Here is an 18084-nt window from a genome sequence, read left to right on the forward strand (position 1 = left end):
TGGGATATATTCTCCTGGTGTGCCTGTATGCTTACAGCGCAGTATTGGGGTGGGAGTTACCCGATTTTCCAGGTGTTGTGTGTCTCAGTTCCCCTGGCTAGGAAAACGGATCCCCTTCCCCCTTGCGCTTCCAGGTGAGGCGATGCCTCGCCCTGCTTCAGCTCTCGCTGGTCAGGCTGCAGCAGCTGACCAGCACCGATTGTCCGGCACTCCCTAGTGAGATGACCCCAGTACCTCAGTTGAAAATGCAGAAATCACCGGTCTTCTGTGTCGCTCGTGCTGGGAGTTGGAGACTGGAGCTGTTCCTATTCGGCCATCTTGCTCCGCCCCCTCGAGACCCCACATTTTTAACAAATGCCACAGGTGATGAGACAGGTGGTCGGAGGAGACACTTGAGGTTCGGTGTACTTCTTTGAATGCCGACAGGCCACCTACTGTGTATAAGGCACTGTGCAAGGGGCTCAAGGGATGAAGGTGAATGAGATGCCACCTGGGACCTCACATCGGTGGCAGTGGTTATGATGAGGAGAAGGAAAACGAGGCAGGGTTAGTTTCAGAAATCAGCACGTGGACTCAGGCTTCAGCCTTGGATCTGAAGCACAAAGGTGTGGGCGAGAGCAAAGGCGAGACCTGGAAACTATAGGAGCCAGCGAGTTTGGGCAGGGAAGGGCCTGAAACCAATGAGATGCAGCCTGGGACCTCACGTTGGTGGCAGTGGTTAAGATGAGGAGGAGGAAAACGAGGCAGGGTCAGTTTCAGAACTCAGTGTGTGGACTCAGTTCAGAGTGGGAGGCAAAATAAAAAACAGGCAGCCTCAAAGAGCAGGAACTGACAGAATGGAACGTGAGGAATGTGAAAATGGTCACCAGTCGTTTGGCCAATTTCCCAAATGCCCTGCTTTCTGGTCTGGGCCTGCTTTTAACAGGTCATCTACACCTGGGAGGCAGTGCAGCGGGGCGTGGCATTGGCATCTGACTCTGGTGGGTTCAATGCCTGCCTGTGAGTGTGACCTTGGACAAGATGCTTAGTTCCTGAGAGGTATTAGTTAGGGCTCTCCAGAGAGACAGAACAAGCAGGATATATGGAAGGAGATTTTTTTTTTTTTTTTTTTTTTGAGACGGAGTTTCACTCTTGTTGCCCAAGCTGGAGTGCAATGGCACCATCTTGGCTCACTGCAACCTCTGCCTCCTGGGTTCAAGCAATTCTCCTGCCTCAGCCTCCTGAGAAGCTGGGATTACAAGTGCCTACCACCATGCCCGGCTAATTTTTGTATTTTTTAGTGGAGACAGGATTTCACCATGTTGGCCAGGCTGGTCTCAAATTCCTAACCTCAGGTGATCTGCCCGCCTCAGCCTCCCAAAGTGCTGGGATTACAGGCATGAGCCACTGCACCCAGCCCTGGAAGGGTATTTATGAGGGGAAGTTGGCTCACGTGATCACAGAGGTGGAGAAGTCCCACAATAGGTTGACTGCGAGCTGCAAAGCCGGAGAAGCTAGTAGCTGGCTCAAGTGGGCAGCATGGCTCAATCCAAGTCTGAAACCTCAGAACCAGGGAAGCCAACAGTGCAGCCCCCAGTCAGTCCTGAGAGGCCCCCAGGAGGCCTCTGGGGTAAGTTCCAAAGTTCAAAAGCTGAAGAACCTGCAGTGTGATATCTAAAGGCAGGAGAAGAAAAAGCGTCTCACTCTGGAAGGAGGAAAGGAAGCAGAGAGGACATTCCCCTTCCTCTGCCTGTTTGTTTCTGCTGGGTCCCCGGCTGATTGGATGGCGCCCACCCACACTGAGAACAAGTCTTCCTCTCTTGGTCCACTGGCTCACACATCAGTCCCCTCTGGAAACAGTCTGACAGACACACTCAGAAATAGTGCCCCACCAGCCATCTAGGAACCCCTCAATCCTGTCAAGTTGACACCTAAAATTAACCATCACACTGAATCACTCTCTGTGTGTGTAAGAGTATAGTAAACCAAACGGTGGCCTCTAAAGATGTCCACATCCATATCCCCAAACCTGTGAATATGCTGCCTGATGTAGTAAAATGCATTTTACAGATGTGATTAAATTAAATGGATAGGGAGAGCATCCTGGATTACCCAAGTGGGTTCTGAATGCTATCACAAGGGTCCTTACCACAGGGAGGCAGCAAGAAGATATAAAGACAGAAGCAGAGGTCAGGGAGAAGGTGCTACGCTGCTAGTGGTGATGATGGAGGAAGGGGCCACAAGCCAAGGAATGTAGGTGGCCTCTAGAAGCTAGAAAAGAAGCTAGAAAAGGCAAGAAAGTAGATTTTCCCCTGGAGCCTCCAGAAGGACTCATCCCTGAGAACCCATGGCAGACTCTTCTAACCTCCAGAACTATAAAAGAATAAATTTGTGTGGCTTTTAACCATGAGGTTTGGGTAACTTGTTACTGACACCGTAGGGAACTATGACAGACACAGAGAATGCTAATTATCTTCACAGTTGTCATCAGGAGGGCTCAGAGCCCATGTAGGAAAGGGGCCTAACTCAGTAAAGGTAGTGATATTACCCATAGGGGCTGAGTCTTAGACAAGGTGAAGAATGTGACTGCACCCACCACGTTACTTGGCACCTTGTGGATGCTCAATAGAGCTTAGGCTCCCTGTCCCTCCCCTTATAGGTCAGGGTGTCTAGGGGAACCCCATCAGGGAGGGGCTCTGGGAAACCTGTCCTAGTCTGCACCCTCTACACTGTGCAGGCACCTAGGCTCTTGGCTCCTGTCCCTTAGCAATCAGCATGTGTGCCAGGTGGTCATTTCCTGGCCCTTCACCTCTCCTGAATTTACCTCTGAGGTTGCTTCTCTGTTAACTCAGACACACCAGCTCCCACCTCAGAACTCTTTGGCCCTTGGAATCTTTGCCAGATAAAGTTGCCCTTTCCAACTGCCTGTTGTCCTTGCAAGTGGCTTCCCTGTTGCTCCTTCCCAGAAAGGACTGCTTGTAATGTGATTTCCTTGTCTCCCTGAAAGGTTCCAAGACTGTATGGGGCCCCCGGCAGCCCCGTGCCATACCTGCTCCAGGTGGCCTATGTAGTATGGAGACGAGAAGTGGACCAGGGCCTGGGCAGTGGTGCCACTCAGAGGATAGGGTGCCAGACATCGGTGGCTCTTCTCTGAGCTCTCAGAGGGTGGACAGCTGGGCCCCAGGCCAGCAATGAGCACACAGACTCCTTTGTCTCCCAGCACCCTCAGAAGGCTGTCCCCTCTGGCCTCTCACAGGGACATTCGTCTCGGCCTTCACTGTGCTGTGCGGGGCCCGCACCGACCTCCCGGACAGGCATGTGTGCTGCGTCTTCTGGCTGAACATTGCAGCAGCCCTCATCCAAATCCTCACGGCCATCGTCATGGTGGGCTGGATCATGAGCATCTTCTGGGGCATGGACATGGTCATCCTTGCCAGTGAGTAGCTGCTGGTGCTGCGCCTCCTGGGGGTGGGGGAGTGACCAGGGACAGGAAGGACTTGGGAGGCCTTCATGGCTGGCTGAGGTCCTGCTCACCCAGTAAGGACCGGCTCTGGAGAGGGCTTGCCTGTGCCCTCTTCACAACTCCCCGGGCTGCTTGGCACAAGGGACCCTCCCCACCAGGCCTAGCTCAACACCTGCAGGGAATTATGAGTTCATGGCAGGCAGAGTTCCATCATTTAATGCAAACTTGATTCAGACACAGAATGGTTTTGTGAAAGTGTTTAAAGTTACAAAATCAAGTTTACCAAAGACAACTCAGTTACCCTTTCTAAAATAACCTAGCAAAATCTTAAAACAGACTCCACCCATTTTAAGCAGCTGTACTTGTCTCCCATACCACCATCCACGTTCCTTGTATTTTCCCACACCTATCTACCTGTGAGGGCACAGTTCCTCAATAATTGACCTCATCTCTCAGGCACTTTGGCCTCACTCCATACCCCATGCCCCTCATTGTGTCCTATACCCCCCAAAACCATTCATAGCTGGGATCTTCAGTGCCAGAGGTAAGCTGAGCCAGGTAAGGGTGGCAGAGGCAGGAGGGGAAACTCAGGGTTCAGGGGCCCTAGAATTATGTAGAATGATCTATAGTCAACTCAGCCTCAGTTCAGAATCCTGTGAATATCCAAGACCGAGAGCACACATAAATGGCAGGACAAGGGTCAGTGACCAGTTAGGCCACCAGGCCAGAGAAGATGCAGGTAGACACAGAGCCTGAGGGAGATGCAGTGGAGTGTGGTCAGATGGGCTGCCCAGAAGTGGCTCCTCCAGCAGCAGAGATCAGGGGAGGAAGTGGGTCAGCTGCACTGCCAGGATCTCCCAGAATCAGAGCAAATCAGCCAGATGCTGGCAACCAGGGGCAGCCAGAGCAGGGGAACTCCAGGCTGGACCAGCAGCTGAGCAGCAAGCTGCTCCAGGGAGGAATGAGCTGAGAAGTGGCAGGGAAGCTGCTCCTTCTTCCTGGGAGGGGTATGCTCAGGGCAGGGGTTGCCTTGTCAGAGGAATATTGTGAGGTAAGCCCAGCAGGCAGGCCCTTGCATCTCCTTCATGGGATCTCACCCTCCGGGCATGTCCAGGGGCCACTTTCATTTGTCTAGAGAGATGAAGAGCATGACTGATAGGAAGGAAGTGCTGCCAGCCCTTGGGTGAGTCCTAAAACTGGGTCCCGACAATTCCACAGAGGAAATTTGCTGCTTCCCCAGGGGCCTGTGGTCTGCAGGCTCTTGACCCTGTTCCCAACTGGAAGCTGGGAGGTGCTTCTGCCTTTGGAAGGTTGAAGGCTGCCCAATTTGTGCAAGATGAGCCCCTCTTACTGGCTCATCTTCTCTCAAACTGAGCATCTGGCCAGGCACTGGGGATCTGAGTAAGGAACCTCTGCATTAAGGCGGAACGTGACTGTGTCACAGGGTAGGTCTCAATAATGTATGCTGATGCCTCATCTGATCTCTAGAGCTTTCCGGTACACTTGTCTTTGATCTCCTTAGTAACCAGGAACCAAGAGGTTGGAACCTTAGAGATAACTTAAAGAGCTCCCTTCATCATGCCCTAGGTGAGGCATTGAGGCCCCAGAAGTGCAGATGGGGATCCAGTCACTTCCTCACTTTCCATTGCCCCAGGCTGCTGACTTGGCCAGAAACTCCTCTGCTGTGGCTGGTGTGGGGCGCTAACTGGGCTGCAGGATAAGCAAGTGCAAGAAGCTGCAGCCCCCACCTTTGCCACGCAGCCTTCACTGGGGGTCAGTGTCAGCCCCTTGGTTGCCTGCACACTGTTTCCAGGGCTGCTGTCTTTGCATCAAACTTTTGAGAATGCTTTAAGGGGTGTATTAGTCCATTTTCACACTGCTGATAAAGACATACCCAAGACTGGGAAGAAAAAGAGGTTTAATGCACTTATAGTTCCATATGGCTGGGGAAGCCTCACAATCATGGCAGAAGGCAAGGAGGAGCAAGTCACATCTTATGTGGATGGCAGCAGGCAAAGAGAGTTTGTGCCAGGAAACTCCCATTTTTAAAACCATCAGATCTTGTGAGACTCATTCACCATCACAAGAACATCACAGGAAAGACCCGTCCCCATAATTCAATCATCTCCTACCCAGTTCCTCCAACAACACATGAGAATCATGGAAGTTACAATTCAAGATGAGATTTGGGTGGGGACACAGCCAAACCATATCAGGGGTATAGACTTGAGGGCTGCATACAAAAACCAGTCACACCTCATTCTTGCCCACTGCCTGACTCCCAGACTCATTCACCCATCTCAGCAAGGGAAGCCTTTGCATTTTTTTCCCACAACTAATCCCACCCCCAAAGGGTGAATAGTTGCCACTCATAAGATGGTGCTGCAGGTGGGATTACTCCCAGCAACCATGGAACTTGTGTGTCCGAGAATGACTCCTTTGAAGGGAATAAGTATAATGGACTTTCCTATCCTAGAAGACAGTTGGATAAGGGACTCTTCTTTCCGGTGTCACTCCAGCCCCTTGCTATAAAACTGGAGGAAACTTTTCAGTTGTAACAATACACCTTGGTTTTTCACATGGCATTGCCTGGGATGTCATCAGCAAATACACCATCATGAAAAACTCCTAAGAGGGGAGTCAGAGAAATCTAAATGAAAGTGGGAGCTAAGATCAGGAACTTGCAAGCATGTTGCTTGATTTATATGAATAACAACAAATAACAATCAACAACACCCTGTCAGTAAATACTTGGTAGCTTTATGGCGGGCTCTTTCTACTGCCATGCCCATGGCAGACATTGCTAATCAATCATGACACTTTCTGCTGACCAATCTCACATGTTATCAGCACAGGGCTTCAGGTAGTCACTACTAATTGATCCAAGAGGTCTGAAAGATAAAACCTGTTTGCCACCCTCTGGCCTGGGTCTTCCCCAAAATATTTTTATATATGTGGCTCCTCTCCATAGAAACAGCTAAGCACATAGCTCAGACAGAGCCAGTGTGGGACCAGGATGGGACACATTGGCATCTTTAGATTGCTGCAGTCAAAGCTCTAGCTGTCCAGGAGCTGCCACTCATGTCCATCTGGAACTTATCTGGAGAAAGGCATGAGCTGAGGATGGAAAAAAAAAAAAGGGCTGGGTGCTGTGGCTCATGCCTGTATCTCAGCATGTTGGGAGACTGAGGCAGGAGGATCACTTGAGACCAGGAGTTTGAGGCTGCAGTGAGACATGATCATGCCACTATACTCCAGCTGGGCAACAGAGCAAGATTCTGTCTCAAAAGAAGACAAGAATAAAGAATGAAGGCAGCAGTGTGGGCATGGCCAGGATATGGAGGGCTGGGGAGGCAGTGGACAGAGCTCCCTGGCAGTATGAGAGCCCCTCGCTGTGCCCCTAGCCACGCCCACACAGCTGGTGGGCAGACCGCTGGCCACTGTGGCTGTCACCATGAGCACTGAGCACTCCCTGCCTGGGGATTGGCATCTGAGAAACCGCTGGCATTGCCCCTGTCCCATCTCCCAGGCCTTATCATGGATCCGCTTTGTTTCCTGTGCGGAGCGTTCCCTATGGCTCTGTTTTCAGGCTGTGTTTTCTCTTCTTCTCTCTCTTTTCCTCCTGCTGCCTCCCACTCTGTGCTGCTGCAGTTTCCCAAGGTGAGTCTGCGGATGGACGTGCAGGCCTCGTGCTGCTGCTTGGGGCCCTCTCCTCCCCTGAGACCCCCAGTCCTGCACACAAACACCCCACCCGCTCTCCCAGTGGGTCAATGGGCTTTTATGTTTAGCTTTAACTTTTGATTTGGAAAATGATTAAACATAGAGAAAAGTAGAGCCCCTAGTAAAATGAGGCCCTAATGCCCACACCAGCCTCAACCACTATCAATTCATGGCCAGCCTCTTTTCCTCTGTCATTCCCTACATCTTCCCTACCACAGCATGGGTTTATTAGCACCCAAAATTGAGAAATACTCTGTAAAATGAAGAGAAAAAGCAGCTGAATACACTGAAGCTCCTCTTCAGACTAAGTTCACTGGCTAACAGGAATAACCACTCAGCAAATTCTACTCATGTAATAGCAGCTGGGAATATTTCAGTAGGTATCTTTTTTTTTTTTTTTTTTTTTAATCTTTTGAGACAGAGTCTTGCTGTGTCTCCCAGGTTGGAGTACAGTGGCGTGATCTCGGCTCACTGCAACCTCCACCTCCCGGGTTCAAGTGATTCTCCTGCCTTAGCCTCCCAAGTAGCTGGGACTACAGGCACGTGCCACCATGCCGGGCTAATTTTTTGTATTTTTAGTCAGATAGGGTTTCACCATGTTAGCCAGGATGGTCTCCATCTCTTGACATAGTGATCTGCCCGCCTCGGCCTCCCAAAGGGTATCTTCTTAAAAAAACAAACACAATACCCTTTCACACCTAAATAAAGCAGTAACAATTCCTTACTATCCACAGAGCTCACTTTTTCCCTAAGGACTCATGATCAATATTTTAAAGGTTTAGCCTTCAGGCGCCTTTTCCTGCCGTAATGGTCCAGCAGGTTGGAAGCATACAGGGATAGCTGCTCCCCTCTGTTTTTTTTTTTTTTTTTTTTGTATTTTAGTAGAGACGGGGTTTCACCGTGTTAGCCAGGATGGTCTCGATCTCCTGACCTCATGATCCGCCCGTCTCGGCCTCCCAAAGTGCTGGGATTACAGGCTTGAGCCACCGCGCCCGGCCAGCTGCTCCCCTCTGTATGCCATCTTTCTCCTTCCTCCTCTCCATCCACCCATAGCAGATTCTTAACCCTCAGGCAAGCCTGCCTGGCACCAGCTCCCAAGGCTCTGCATTGGGAAATCACACCAGACCAGTCTATGAGTGGCTTCCAGATGTGGGTTCAGGAGCACATCATTAGCCTTTTAACTCCCACCCCAAATGACAGCCCGACAAACATTCCCAGTAGACCCAGTACTCCACAATTCCTGATTGATTATTTTGTTTCTCATTAGAAAGTCAAAGCCCTTGAGAAAAGTTGTGCTCTGATGGTAGCAGTCATTTACACCTTAGTATAAACAAGGCCTCCTGTGTGCATTCTGGGCTAGGGGCACCTCCTGGAGAAATCCTGAAGGAAGCAGGTGTCTAACCATCTCTCCTTTGCTTCTTCCTCACAGGCTACAAGGAGCAGGGCATCCCACAGCAGCTGTGAGCCCACGGGAGCCGCTGGGGAGATCCAGGGGGGCCCTGTGAGGGCTGCAGCAGGCAGCTTTGGGCACAAGGACCTTTACATGTTCTCTTCTGCCATTTTCTGGACTGGGGGTGGAAAGGGGTATTTTTAAAAATATTATTTATTTTGAAAACGCATCTGCTTTTCTCAGCAGGTTGTGAGGGCTGCCAGCCCCTCCCGCTCCGGAAAGCACTGTGGGTGCAGGCACCAGAGCATCAGAGAGCGGGGTGGAGATGAGAACGCCCACAGAGAGGCTGGGATGCTCCAGCAGGCTCCAACCCGCCTTGCTGTACCCACTGCCCACTGCAAGGGCACGCCACAGCAGCTGGGCCGGGCCACACCAGGCCCTGTCTGGGTGAGCAGGGGCTCACCAAGGGGACAGACCATGGTAGACCCGTCCTCTGGGACCCCACCCACCTCAAAATCTGGTGCCCTCAAATCTGAGTGTTTACCTTGTGGTCTCCTGGGGGCAGCACCAGGGTGGGGGTAAGGATGGCCAGGCTCCACTCTAGCGTGGAAAGGCCCACTGTGCCCAGAGCCGGCCTGAGATCAGTCCCACAGGCGTCTCCTGGGCCTGCCTCCCTGACCGCACCCCCGCCTCCTCGCAGCTGAAATCTAAGGGCTGGGTGTGTCGTGACCTGTGTTTTCCTGGGAAGGAGAGGAGTGGCTCCTTCCCTGGGGTGAAACTGCCAGAACTGCCAGATGTTTATACACAAAATTATTAGACCGAAGCAGGAGTGGGCAGACTAGCTGTCTTTCACCCAATACTTAAAAGCATTTCTGGCCCACATTCCTTTTTCTGAAGTCATTGGGGCCAGATGTGTCTCTCAATTGAGAAATTTTAGATTTGAGAAAGACAATGCGATCCATTTATCGTACGCTTTCTAACTTCCCGGCAGAGTGTGGAACATCCCGCCTACCATCAGGCACGTGAATATTTCTGCGGAGAAACATGTGACTAGTCCCATCAGTTGGGATCTATACAAACTGTAAATAGCCTCACCTCAGTTCAGTCTAATTTTGCCACTAAGTAACTTAGGGAAAAACTTACCATTTGAGAGCTTTTGGGGTTTCAGAATTGCAAGAACAATTGTATGGGGTTGTGGACCTGGATCTGCAAACAGATGTGTTAGGAGGGTGAAATTGTCGGCATTACACAGGGACTCCTTCGGTTGCCAAGGGACCACAGGCCTCTTTAAGGAGCCCCTCTGTAAGTGATTGGGATAGGGCTAGATCCCTAATGGGGGCCGGGAGTGGGTAGAATCTAGCAGAAGTTATCCAGACTACTGTGGATCAAGTATCAATCAAGAGAAATCATACTAAGAGGATGGACACTTACATGTCTGTTTCCTTTCCTTTCATTTTCATTCTAACATAGGAAATGCTAACAGGTGGAGCTGGCCCAAAGTCAAGCTTCTGACTCCACTTGACACAGTGCCATTGGGCGTGTCCCTCTTTGAAGGGCTTGTTTGTCTATCAGAGACTCTGTCAGAACTCCCTGAGGGCAGGAGAAGGGATTTTGCTGGATCAAAGTGCTTGGGAAGCAGAGGCCACCATTCTGGGGGTTTCAGCCCATCTAACCCATCCACTGGGCTTTCTAATCACAGTCCTGCCTGAGGAGCGGGCCCTGCCACCCACCCCTCAGCATGGATCCCTTAGCTACTATTCGTCTTCCATTGCCACCTGGGGCTGGGCTGCTGTTTTTGAACACCTGGCAGTGTCTGTCGCGTCCTGTCCTCTCTTCCTGCAGACCCCAACCCAGGCCTTTGCCTTCTTCTCTCCTGTTTGGAAGCCTCTGTGTCTTCAAGGTGTGGGATCAGATTTGGTTTTCTCTAAAAAGCTAGAACCTTCTGCTGTGTGCAGCGGGCATCCTCCAGGCTGGTGCTCGCTGCTCTTGAGGAAGCTGTGTCAGAACGGAGCCGCCCCTCTACTCAGATAAAATAGCTTCAGCTGCAGGAAGCCGCCCCCTTTCATGCCCACCAGCCCACAGCCCTTCACCCCACACCGCCCCCAGAGTTTGCCCGACACCCCTAAGTGATGACAGGTCTCAGGAGGGGCCACCCCACACATGGGAAGGAGCAGCTTATTTTCCCCGCTTGGGCTGGGGGCGGCTGCTGAGGGGGTGAAGAAGAGATAGCAATTTATGTCGCATGTTTAGTGACACAATCCAGACGCAGGTGGGACTTTCTTGAGTGGCAGGTGTCACCCTGGGTCCCGTGTGGGATGGCTTAATACAAGGGTTTGTTTGTGTGCGTGGAGGGCCATTGTGTCCCCAGATCCTCCTGTCCCCTGAGGGCTGCGTCTCTAAACCTGGGAACACATCAGCCTCAGGAGGAGGCCCCTTTCCGCCTAACTGATGTGTAGGAGAAGCCAAGAGGCCCCTGCCTGTCTCCTGAATGAAGCTGTGAGGGTTGCCACGTGGGCGGGACCAGTTCAAAATACCCCCCCGCCCCTCTAAATTAGACTGTGGTCTCCAGCATGATCATCTTCAGTAGGTAAGGGACAGTGGCTGATTTACTCCAAGTAGTTCCAGCTGGCCACTCAGACCAGGGCCAGAGTTAACTTCTCAAGCACCAGCCAGCTGAAAATTAGGGTTCTCATGCCAGCAAGTGCTTGGTTGACACACAGTCCTTTGGTGACAAAGTTGGGCTTTGCCTGGATAGTGCAGACAAGGCTGCTGGTTCAGAGGCTGCAGGGCACGTTCCAGGTTGGGGCCCTTTGTCGGTCGGAATTCAATAGGACGCTCCCTGGCTGTGGGTGTTTAGGGCAGGAATCACAGGCTTGCAGAGAACATCAGAGGCAATGAGTGCTCCCAGTACCCAACTGTGACACGGGGATCAGGGTGGCCATTCCCTTGGGTCAGAGTGGGAACCTAAAGCCAGAGTGAGCTGTGGGTGGCCTGGGTGTGTCCTGCGGACGGTGGAGACTGTTGATTTGGATGTTGAGCTCTGAGTCAATTTTAGACCCAAGGACCTCAGGCTGAGAAGGCCAGGTCCCCATGGGAGTGGCAGGATTCTGATGGCTCCCGGCTGTGGTCCCGGCCCCTGGCCCATGCCTAACGCTGGGGCTGCAGAGCTCTGCTGCCAGGGCCCACTCCAGCCGGCCACGCCGCTGGCCCTGACATGGTAAGGAAGGGGCAGGCATCATGGTTCCCACCCTCAGTTGCCCCAGACCCACACATCCAGCCCCAAGAGCAGCCTCACCCAGGCACGGCGCAGGGCATTTTAGCTCCTGGGAGGGGAGATGCCTTTGTGAGTTTCACATGTCAGAGCAGAAGCTCCAAGAGAGAGTAAGCCATGTGCCCCAAAACACTCGGCTTCCAAGTGGCAGGATGGGCAAGTGGCCAGGTTGGGCCGCCCTCACAGCCTGTGCCATCCACACACTCATTACAGAACTCCCAGAAGAAGCAGAATTGCAGGCAGCCCAGAGCAGTCCTGTGAAGGGGTCCTTGCCCCTCAGGAGTAATAGGGTGATTATGTCACATGTTTAGTGACATAATCCCACCTGCATCTGGATTGTGTCACTAAACATGCGACGTAAATTACCATCTCTTCTCCATCCCCTCAGTAGCCACCCCTACCCCAAGCCGGGAAAATAAGCTTCTTCCTCCCTCATGTGGGGGTGGCCCCCTCGTGAGACCTGTCATCACTCAGGGGGAGTTGGGCAAAACCTCCTGGGAAGGTCCTGGACGCCTCCACCCTGCCCCACAAGGCTCCATACTCCCACCTGCCTGGGCAGCCCTCACACCCATGCTCCCTCCTTTAGGCAGGCCCAGAAGGGTGCCCCTTCCTGAGGGTGTCAGGGAATGGTGGCAGAGAGAGAGCTGGTAGTAGGAGCTTCCCCATCCTAATGCAGAGGACCAAGTCGCCCACTCTCCCAGCCCGGGGCTCCAGCCATGCTGGCACTGGCATCTCAGAGGTGTGAGATGAACTCTGCCTCATGCAGGACGCCCAGGGCTCGGGAGCAGTAAGGAGGATGCTGCAAAAAGGAACTGCAGAAAGAAAAAAAAGCCACATGGTTAACTTTTCCCCAGGAGGGCAAAGGGGCCCCGCTCTCAAAAAGAAAAGCCAGGCACAGACCCCAACACCAAGTGTAAGGCAGCGCAAAGCGGGCTGAAACCTCAGGACCGGGGTCAAAGGCTTTCCGAAGGCCCGAAGTTCTTGAGGAGGAGGGGAAGCTAAGCGGGCCCTGGTCCTTCTGCACCAGTGTGGCTCTTTAAAATACAAAACACCCCTGAAGCCAAAAACCCTGAAACCTGTTCTTTAGCTAACCCCTTCCCTGCCCAGAGGCCTGCAATTCCGAGAATTCACTTCAGTTTTGCCAGGATCCAAACCCTGGGCCTGAGGGTGGAGAGCCCGGCCTCCTCAGGGTCCCTTCTAGGCTCCTGGGCCCACTTTAGGCTTTAATTGCATTGGCTGTTTCTTATAGTGTTAGTGAATTTTGCAAAGAAAGCCCAGAGCATTGCATCAATGTTTGGGGTCAGTGTCATTTAAATGGAAGTTCCGCAATAGTGGCTGAAAGCAGAGTTTACTGTTATTCCTCCCTTTTGCCGGTTTTGTTGGAGGGTTTTTACTGTAGGGATTGGAAATGGGAGAGCACTTTTAAAGTGCACCCCACCCCCTGCACCCCAGCTGCACCTAAGCTCCCCAGAGACCATGACCTTGTATGTGGCCGCAGGCCTCCGGCTTAGGGAGCAGCCTGAGGCCTTTGCTGCCAACCCTCCCAGGGAAGAAGCCGGGCCTCAGGCTGAGGAAATACAGGGTTTCCTCTCCAGAGGGTTCAGTGAGCACTCAGGTAGTGGCCTCGGGCAGTCCTTGCCAGGGGAACACCTCCATGCTTTGCATTAATTCGTCAGCAAGCGCTCAGTGAGAGCTAACGTGGGCCTGGTGGTCCTGTGCTTGGAAAGGATGTCCTCACCTCCACAATCCTGCCGTCCCAGCCTCCACAGGTGAAGCTGCAGGGTGAGCAGAGGCAGGTGTGGGGACGTACTCTTCCAGGACAGGACTGCCCCTTCTGCCTCCAGAGACCTCTGTGCACTGGGTTTGGGGATGAGATGCCAGCCTAGTCAGGGGAGGTGACTGTGGTCCTTCTGACTGGCTTGGATCTTTAAAATAATCACAAAAAAACTCAGCCTGAGCAGATGGGTGCGAGGCTCAGGGGCTTGTGTTTTTCATCAGTTTTCTTCCCACAAGATTCTTAGAGCTGGATGTTCACGGGATCATGGGGGCATGGAGATGGTCACGCTCAGACAGTCATACACCGGCCCTAAATCCCAGGCCATGCAGAGAAAGGAAGAATCCCAACCAGAGTGACCCCAAATATCCCCTTGTGGCCGAGGAGTGAGTTCCGGCCTGAGTGCTATTATGACTGCTGGCGTCTCTCCAACTGCCTCTCGCCTCAGTTTACCCATCTATAGGTTAGGAACAAAGAAGGGCTCAGGCAGCCATCGTTTCCCCATTTCTGCCAGAGCCAAGGGCTTGGAGGGCCAGCCCCATCCGGTCAAGGGCTGTCCTCTCCTGCCCAGGCCTCGCCGCCTCGCTGAGGCTGGCAAGCTTCTTTCTAGCTGAACAGAAACACTGGCCCCCAATTCCACTCTCCCCTCCTGATGCTACCACAGAGGCCAGAAAGGTGCCCTGTAGCGTCCACCGTGTGTGTGTCCTGAGTCTCCAGTGCAAGTCATCTGGATTTGCATTTAGCTGGGGAACCTCGGCCCCCAACCCTTCTCCCTCTCTGCCTGAATTTGCCAAAATGCCAATCGTCCAGGCAGGTGTGGATGCCACAGTCCATCCCCATTGCATTTCACCCCCACATGGACAGAGGCACACACTCACACACATTCCCAGCACCTTTGACTGCTGGGGGAAGCAGGCTGGGGTCTGCCTGGAGCCTCAGGATTGGGACTTATATCCAAAGGAGCCCACACCCCCTCTTCCAGGATGGGCGCTGGCTGGCAGCACTTTTTGCCCTCATCACACCCCTGACCCCTGCCCAGACCACATGCACACGCTATTTCCTGTCTCCAGGACCCTAACCTGTGGATCTCTTCCTCCCATGCACTCCTAGGGTGAGTGGGCTCAGCACCAAACTTGGCTGTGCCCATTCCCCAAGACCCCAGCTTGGCCTCCTGTGGGAAGGGGAAGGTGGACCTGACCAGAGGAGAGGGGCAGTGTTCCCACCCACCTGCCCCAGCACAGGAACCAGGGAGGAAAGAAGGCGGAAGGAGGTTCCATTCACTGTTTTCTGGGTTAGCACTTGATTGGATGTTTCAAGCAAGGGACAAAGTGATGGTGGCTGTATCAGGCTCCTCATGGGCACTGTCACCCCAGAAGGCCTGGGCACCCATGAGAACCTGTGGCCAGCCCTTTTCATTGGCTAAGTTCCCTGCTGTTGTGTGTGGTGTCTTTTTTAAAAACAACATAAAAAAAAAAAAAAACAACTGGTTTTGTGTGTATCAAGTTCATTTACATACAAATGAGTGTTGTGTTGTGATTTGCAGTGTTTTGACACCGTGACTGGCTTTGTTTGGGTCTCTCTTCTTTCTGTGAAATTAATTGCTGTGCGTTTTCACTGTTCTTAGAGAAGACTCTGAGCTCCTGGAGTTTTCTTGTCTCACTTCTACCCTGACCCGCTGGGAGCCTACCCTACCCCAGTCCAGCCATGAGGGTATTTCCATCCTATTCCAATGACTGGAACCCTTCTTGGAAGAAAACATCTAATGTCGGGGACCTAGGGACGCTTCCAGACTTGCTCTGTCTGGAACCCTGCAGCCTGGGGCCCAAGCCCGCCTGCAGCTCAGCTTTCCCCTGCACCCTCAGGACCTAGCCCCAGACCTTCCCTGGAAGCTGCTCAGGGCTCTCCACTGCGCCCTCTAGGGGCCAAGCAGGGTTCCAGATTCTCCAGCTTTCTGCCAGCTTTAAAACCCTTCACTCAAGCAGCATTGCTGTACATGCAATGAAAAACACCGTATATGATAGTCAAAACCTGTGTACATATCTCCATGTACATATTTATACATACACACACCTTCCTATTATAAATATATAAAGCATGACATCTCTTTGGCATTCCAAGTTTGTGTTTTTTTAAATCCTTGGAAATATGACTTTGGAAACCTTTTTCTTCCTTTCCCTCTTTTCTATGTTGTAATAAACATTCCTGTGACCTTTCTGGTAGTTTATCAAATCCCTGTGTCCTCCCGTGCTCCGAATCGGACAGATCTCTGACTGGGACAACACGCCTTCCTCCCACCTCTGCAGCCTTTGCTATTGGTGTGCTTTGCGTTATGAAGGCTGTCCTCCCGAAGGCAGGTCTTGCGTTCTTTCAGACCTTTTTCCTGAATTCCCCTTCTTCCGAAAGGCTTGTGCAAGTTACTCTTCAAACAGTCTCATCTTTGATAATCTGATCCCTTTGCAACCAGGAATTTGCGTGCTAAATCAAGCATCAGGCTCCAGATGGGGTTTACCAAGAATAAGTGTACAGATGCAGCTCATTTCCTGCTCTTAATTGTTAGACTGGTTGATGAGGGAAATGTGGGCAACATACATATTTGACAAAGACTTCTGAATAAATGAGAGTCCGGGTGAGAGTGGTTAGGAGAATGTATAACTACCTGTTCAGTTATAATGAAGGACAGGTGCACCTGGGAGAGAATTGCATCCACAACCCAGCCAATGCCTTCACTCATAATGGGATGAAGACCTACAGAACTTACCAAATTTGTGGATAAGGAGAAATAAGTATATTAGATGAATAAATCAGAATCCCAAAATCTCCTGACGGGCAGAGGCAATGTAACACAATGAAATCTAATAGCGTTCAATGAAAGAGTTGTGCTTGGCATGAAGAAAGCTCCGTGCTTGCCTTCATCCCTGGGGAGTTACTCAACAGGCGGCTCAGTGTTCATCACGGCCTGCTGGGGCTGACAACACAGGCCACCTGGTTTCAGATGCACCAGGAGCTGTAGGCTGGGGTCCGGAATGAAACCGCATCTGCAGCGTTGCATTCAGTGCTGGGTGCCATGGGGGGGCGAGTGCTCTGACAACGAGTGTCCAGGTGTCATTTCTGTCACTCACACCCAAGGGAAGGGCCCCGCCCCACCTCCTGCCATTTCCTCAGGCCAGCCCAGCACCCTTAGGGTCCACTTACCTGGGGAGAGGCTACAGTCTCAATGGCCTCGATGCTGCTGTTGTCCAAAAGAGCGAATCATCTTCAAAGCACAACCTTTGGTGAGACTTGAAGCTCTACTGCAATGGCCCCTCCAAGGCCACAGAAATGGCATCTGTGCCTAAGGTTGACTTCAGTCGCTGCTAAGACCAGAATCTAAAGCCCAAGGCAGTACAATGACCCAAGGCACTCTCAGAGTTCCCCAGACACTCTAGGGAGCATTTTGTGATAATTTGCACTGTTCAAATACTCAATGTGCTCAGATTAAACTGGAATGCTCCTGGCTGGAGGATTCTTCTGCAGTCATTCAGCTTCAGAGGGGCTCATGAGAAGGCACAAAGGGAGATAGAGTTAGCTCTCCTTCCAGCACTGCCAGGCGAAGGGAGGAAACCCTTTGCATGCACTAACATTCCCTCTCTTCTCCCAGCACCAAGCCTCTTAACCTCAAGAAGGGTGACGTGGGTTGAGCCAGCCACTGCCTTTCTGCTGGGGGGTGAATAAGTGTTCCCTACCGACAGAGTTCTCCTCAACCCCAGAAGGAAAGGGCTGTGACAAACACGAAGGCATCTGCTCCCCACAACTCCCTACACCCCAGACCCTAGGCCCTGGGAGAGGCTTGTGCTTGCCAGTGGCCAGTCACAGGAAGGGACACATGAGGATGTGCAGGGGACAAGGGGCTCGAGGAGGTGGGAAGGCAGTGTGCTTGGGTTTGAGGATGGGGTTGCCCATGCGTTCCTCAGAGGAGGAGTGGGGCCCAAACCTGGTGCAGTGAGAGTCCCAGGTGGGGGACCCCGGGAGGCAAATCAGTGCAGGCTGCATGTTGGGCCACTGAACCCAGAGGATGGGTCTTCATTCCCAAGAGGACCAAGATGAACATTTCTGGGCTCCTAATACCAAGTCAGCCTGTGAGTAAAGCCTTAGAGAAGGGTCATGAGACCCAAGATTCAGTTTATATAAAACACGTCAGGAACAACTTGGGGTGATAATGTTGCAGGACTTTTCCTTAGTTCAGCCATGAAAATTCAGGCTCACAAACAATTTGAATGGTGAGTGAAACAGGGTTTTATTGGGTGAAAAGGAAGAAAAGGGGGAAACAGGGATCTCGCTAGGCTGGAGTCCCTGCTAGAGCACTTCCTGGGCGCAGCTTGAGTACCAGGTTTCACACAGGAAAGAGGGGGCAAGGCTCCTCCCTGCTGCAAATATCATGAACTTCCTGAGGCTCCACCTCACTGTGCAGGTGGGGCTGGAGTTTCTGCAGGGACCCCCTCCCACCTGGC

The 18084-nt window shown here is 52.2% G+C and overlaps 1 protein-coding gene across 4 annotated transcripts in view; it reads left to right on the plus strand.

The window, feature by feature from the left end:
• The window catches only part of STUM (stum, mechanosensory transduction mediator homolog), a 67442-nt gene extending 51632 nt beyond the window's left edge, over positions 1-15810 (plus strand). Inside the window, exons 2-5 of one of the 4 annotated variants that reach the window (XM_017882333.1) lie at positions 3236-3415; positions 7094-7102; positions 8592-8622; positions 8796-15810. In XM_017882333.1, the coding sequence (XP_017737822.1) occupies positions 3236-3415; positions 7094-7102; positions 8592-8622; positions 8796-8805 (230 nt within the window). In that variant the 3' untranslated portion in view covers positions 8806-15810. Of the gene's footprint in view, positions 1-3235; positions 3416-7093; positions 7538-8591; positions 8744-8795 lie in introns of those variants that run through there. The other 3 variants (XM_017882335.1, XM_017882334.1, XM_017882332.1) reach the window with 3 other exon arrangements.
• Positions 15811-18084: the final 2274 nt, after the last annotated feature.

This window comes from Rhinopithecus bieti, unplaced genomic scaffold (assembly GCF_001698545.2).
Source record: "Rhinopithecus bieti isolate Rb0 unplaced genomic scaffold, ASM169854v2 scaffold_13261, whole genome shotgun sequence".
Taxonomy (NCBI): domain Eukaryota; kingdom Metazoa; phylum Chordata; class Mammalia; order Primates; family Cercopithecidae; genus Rhinopithecus; species Rhinopithecus bieti.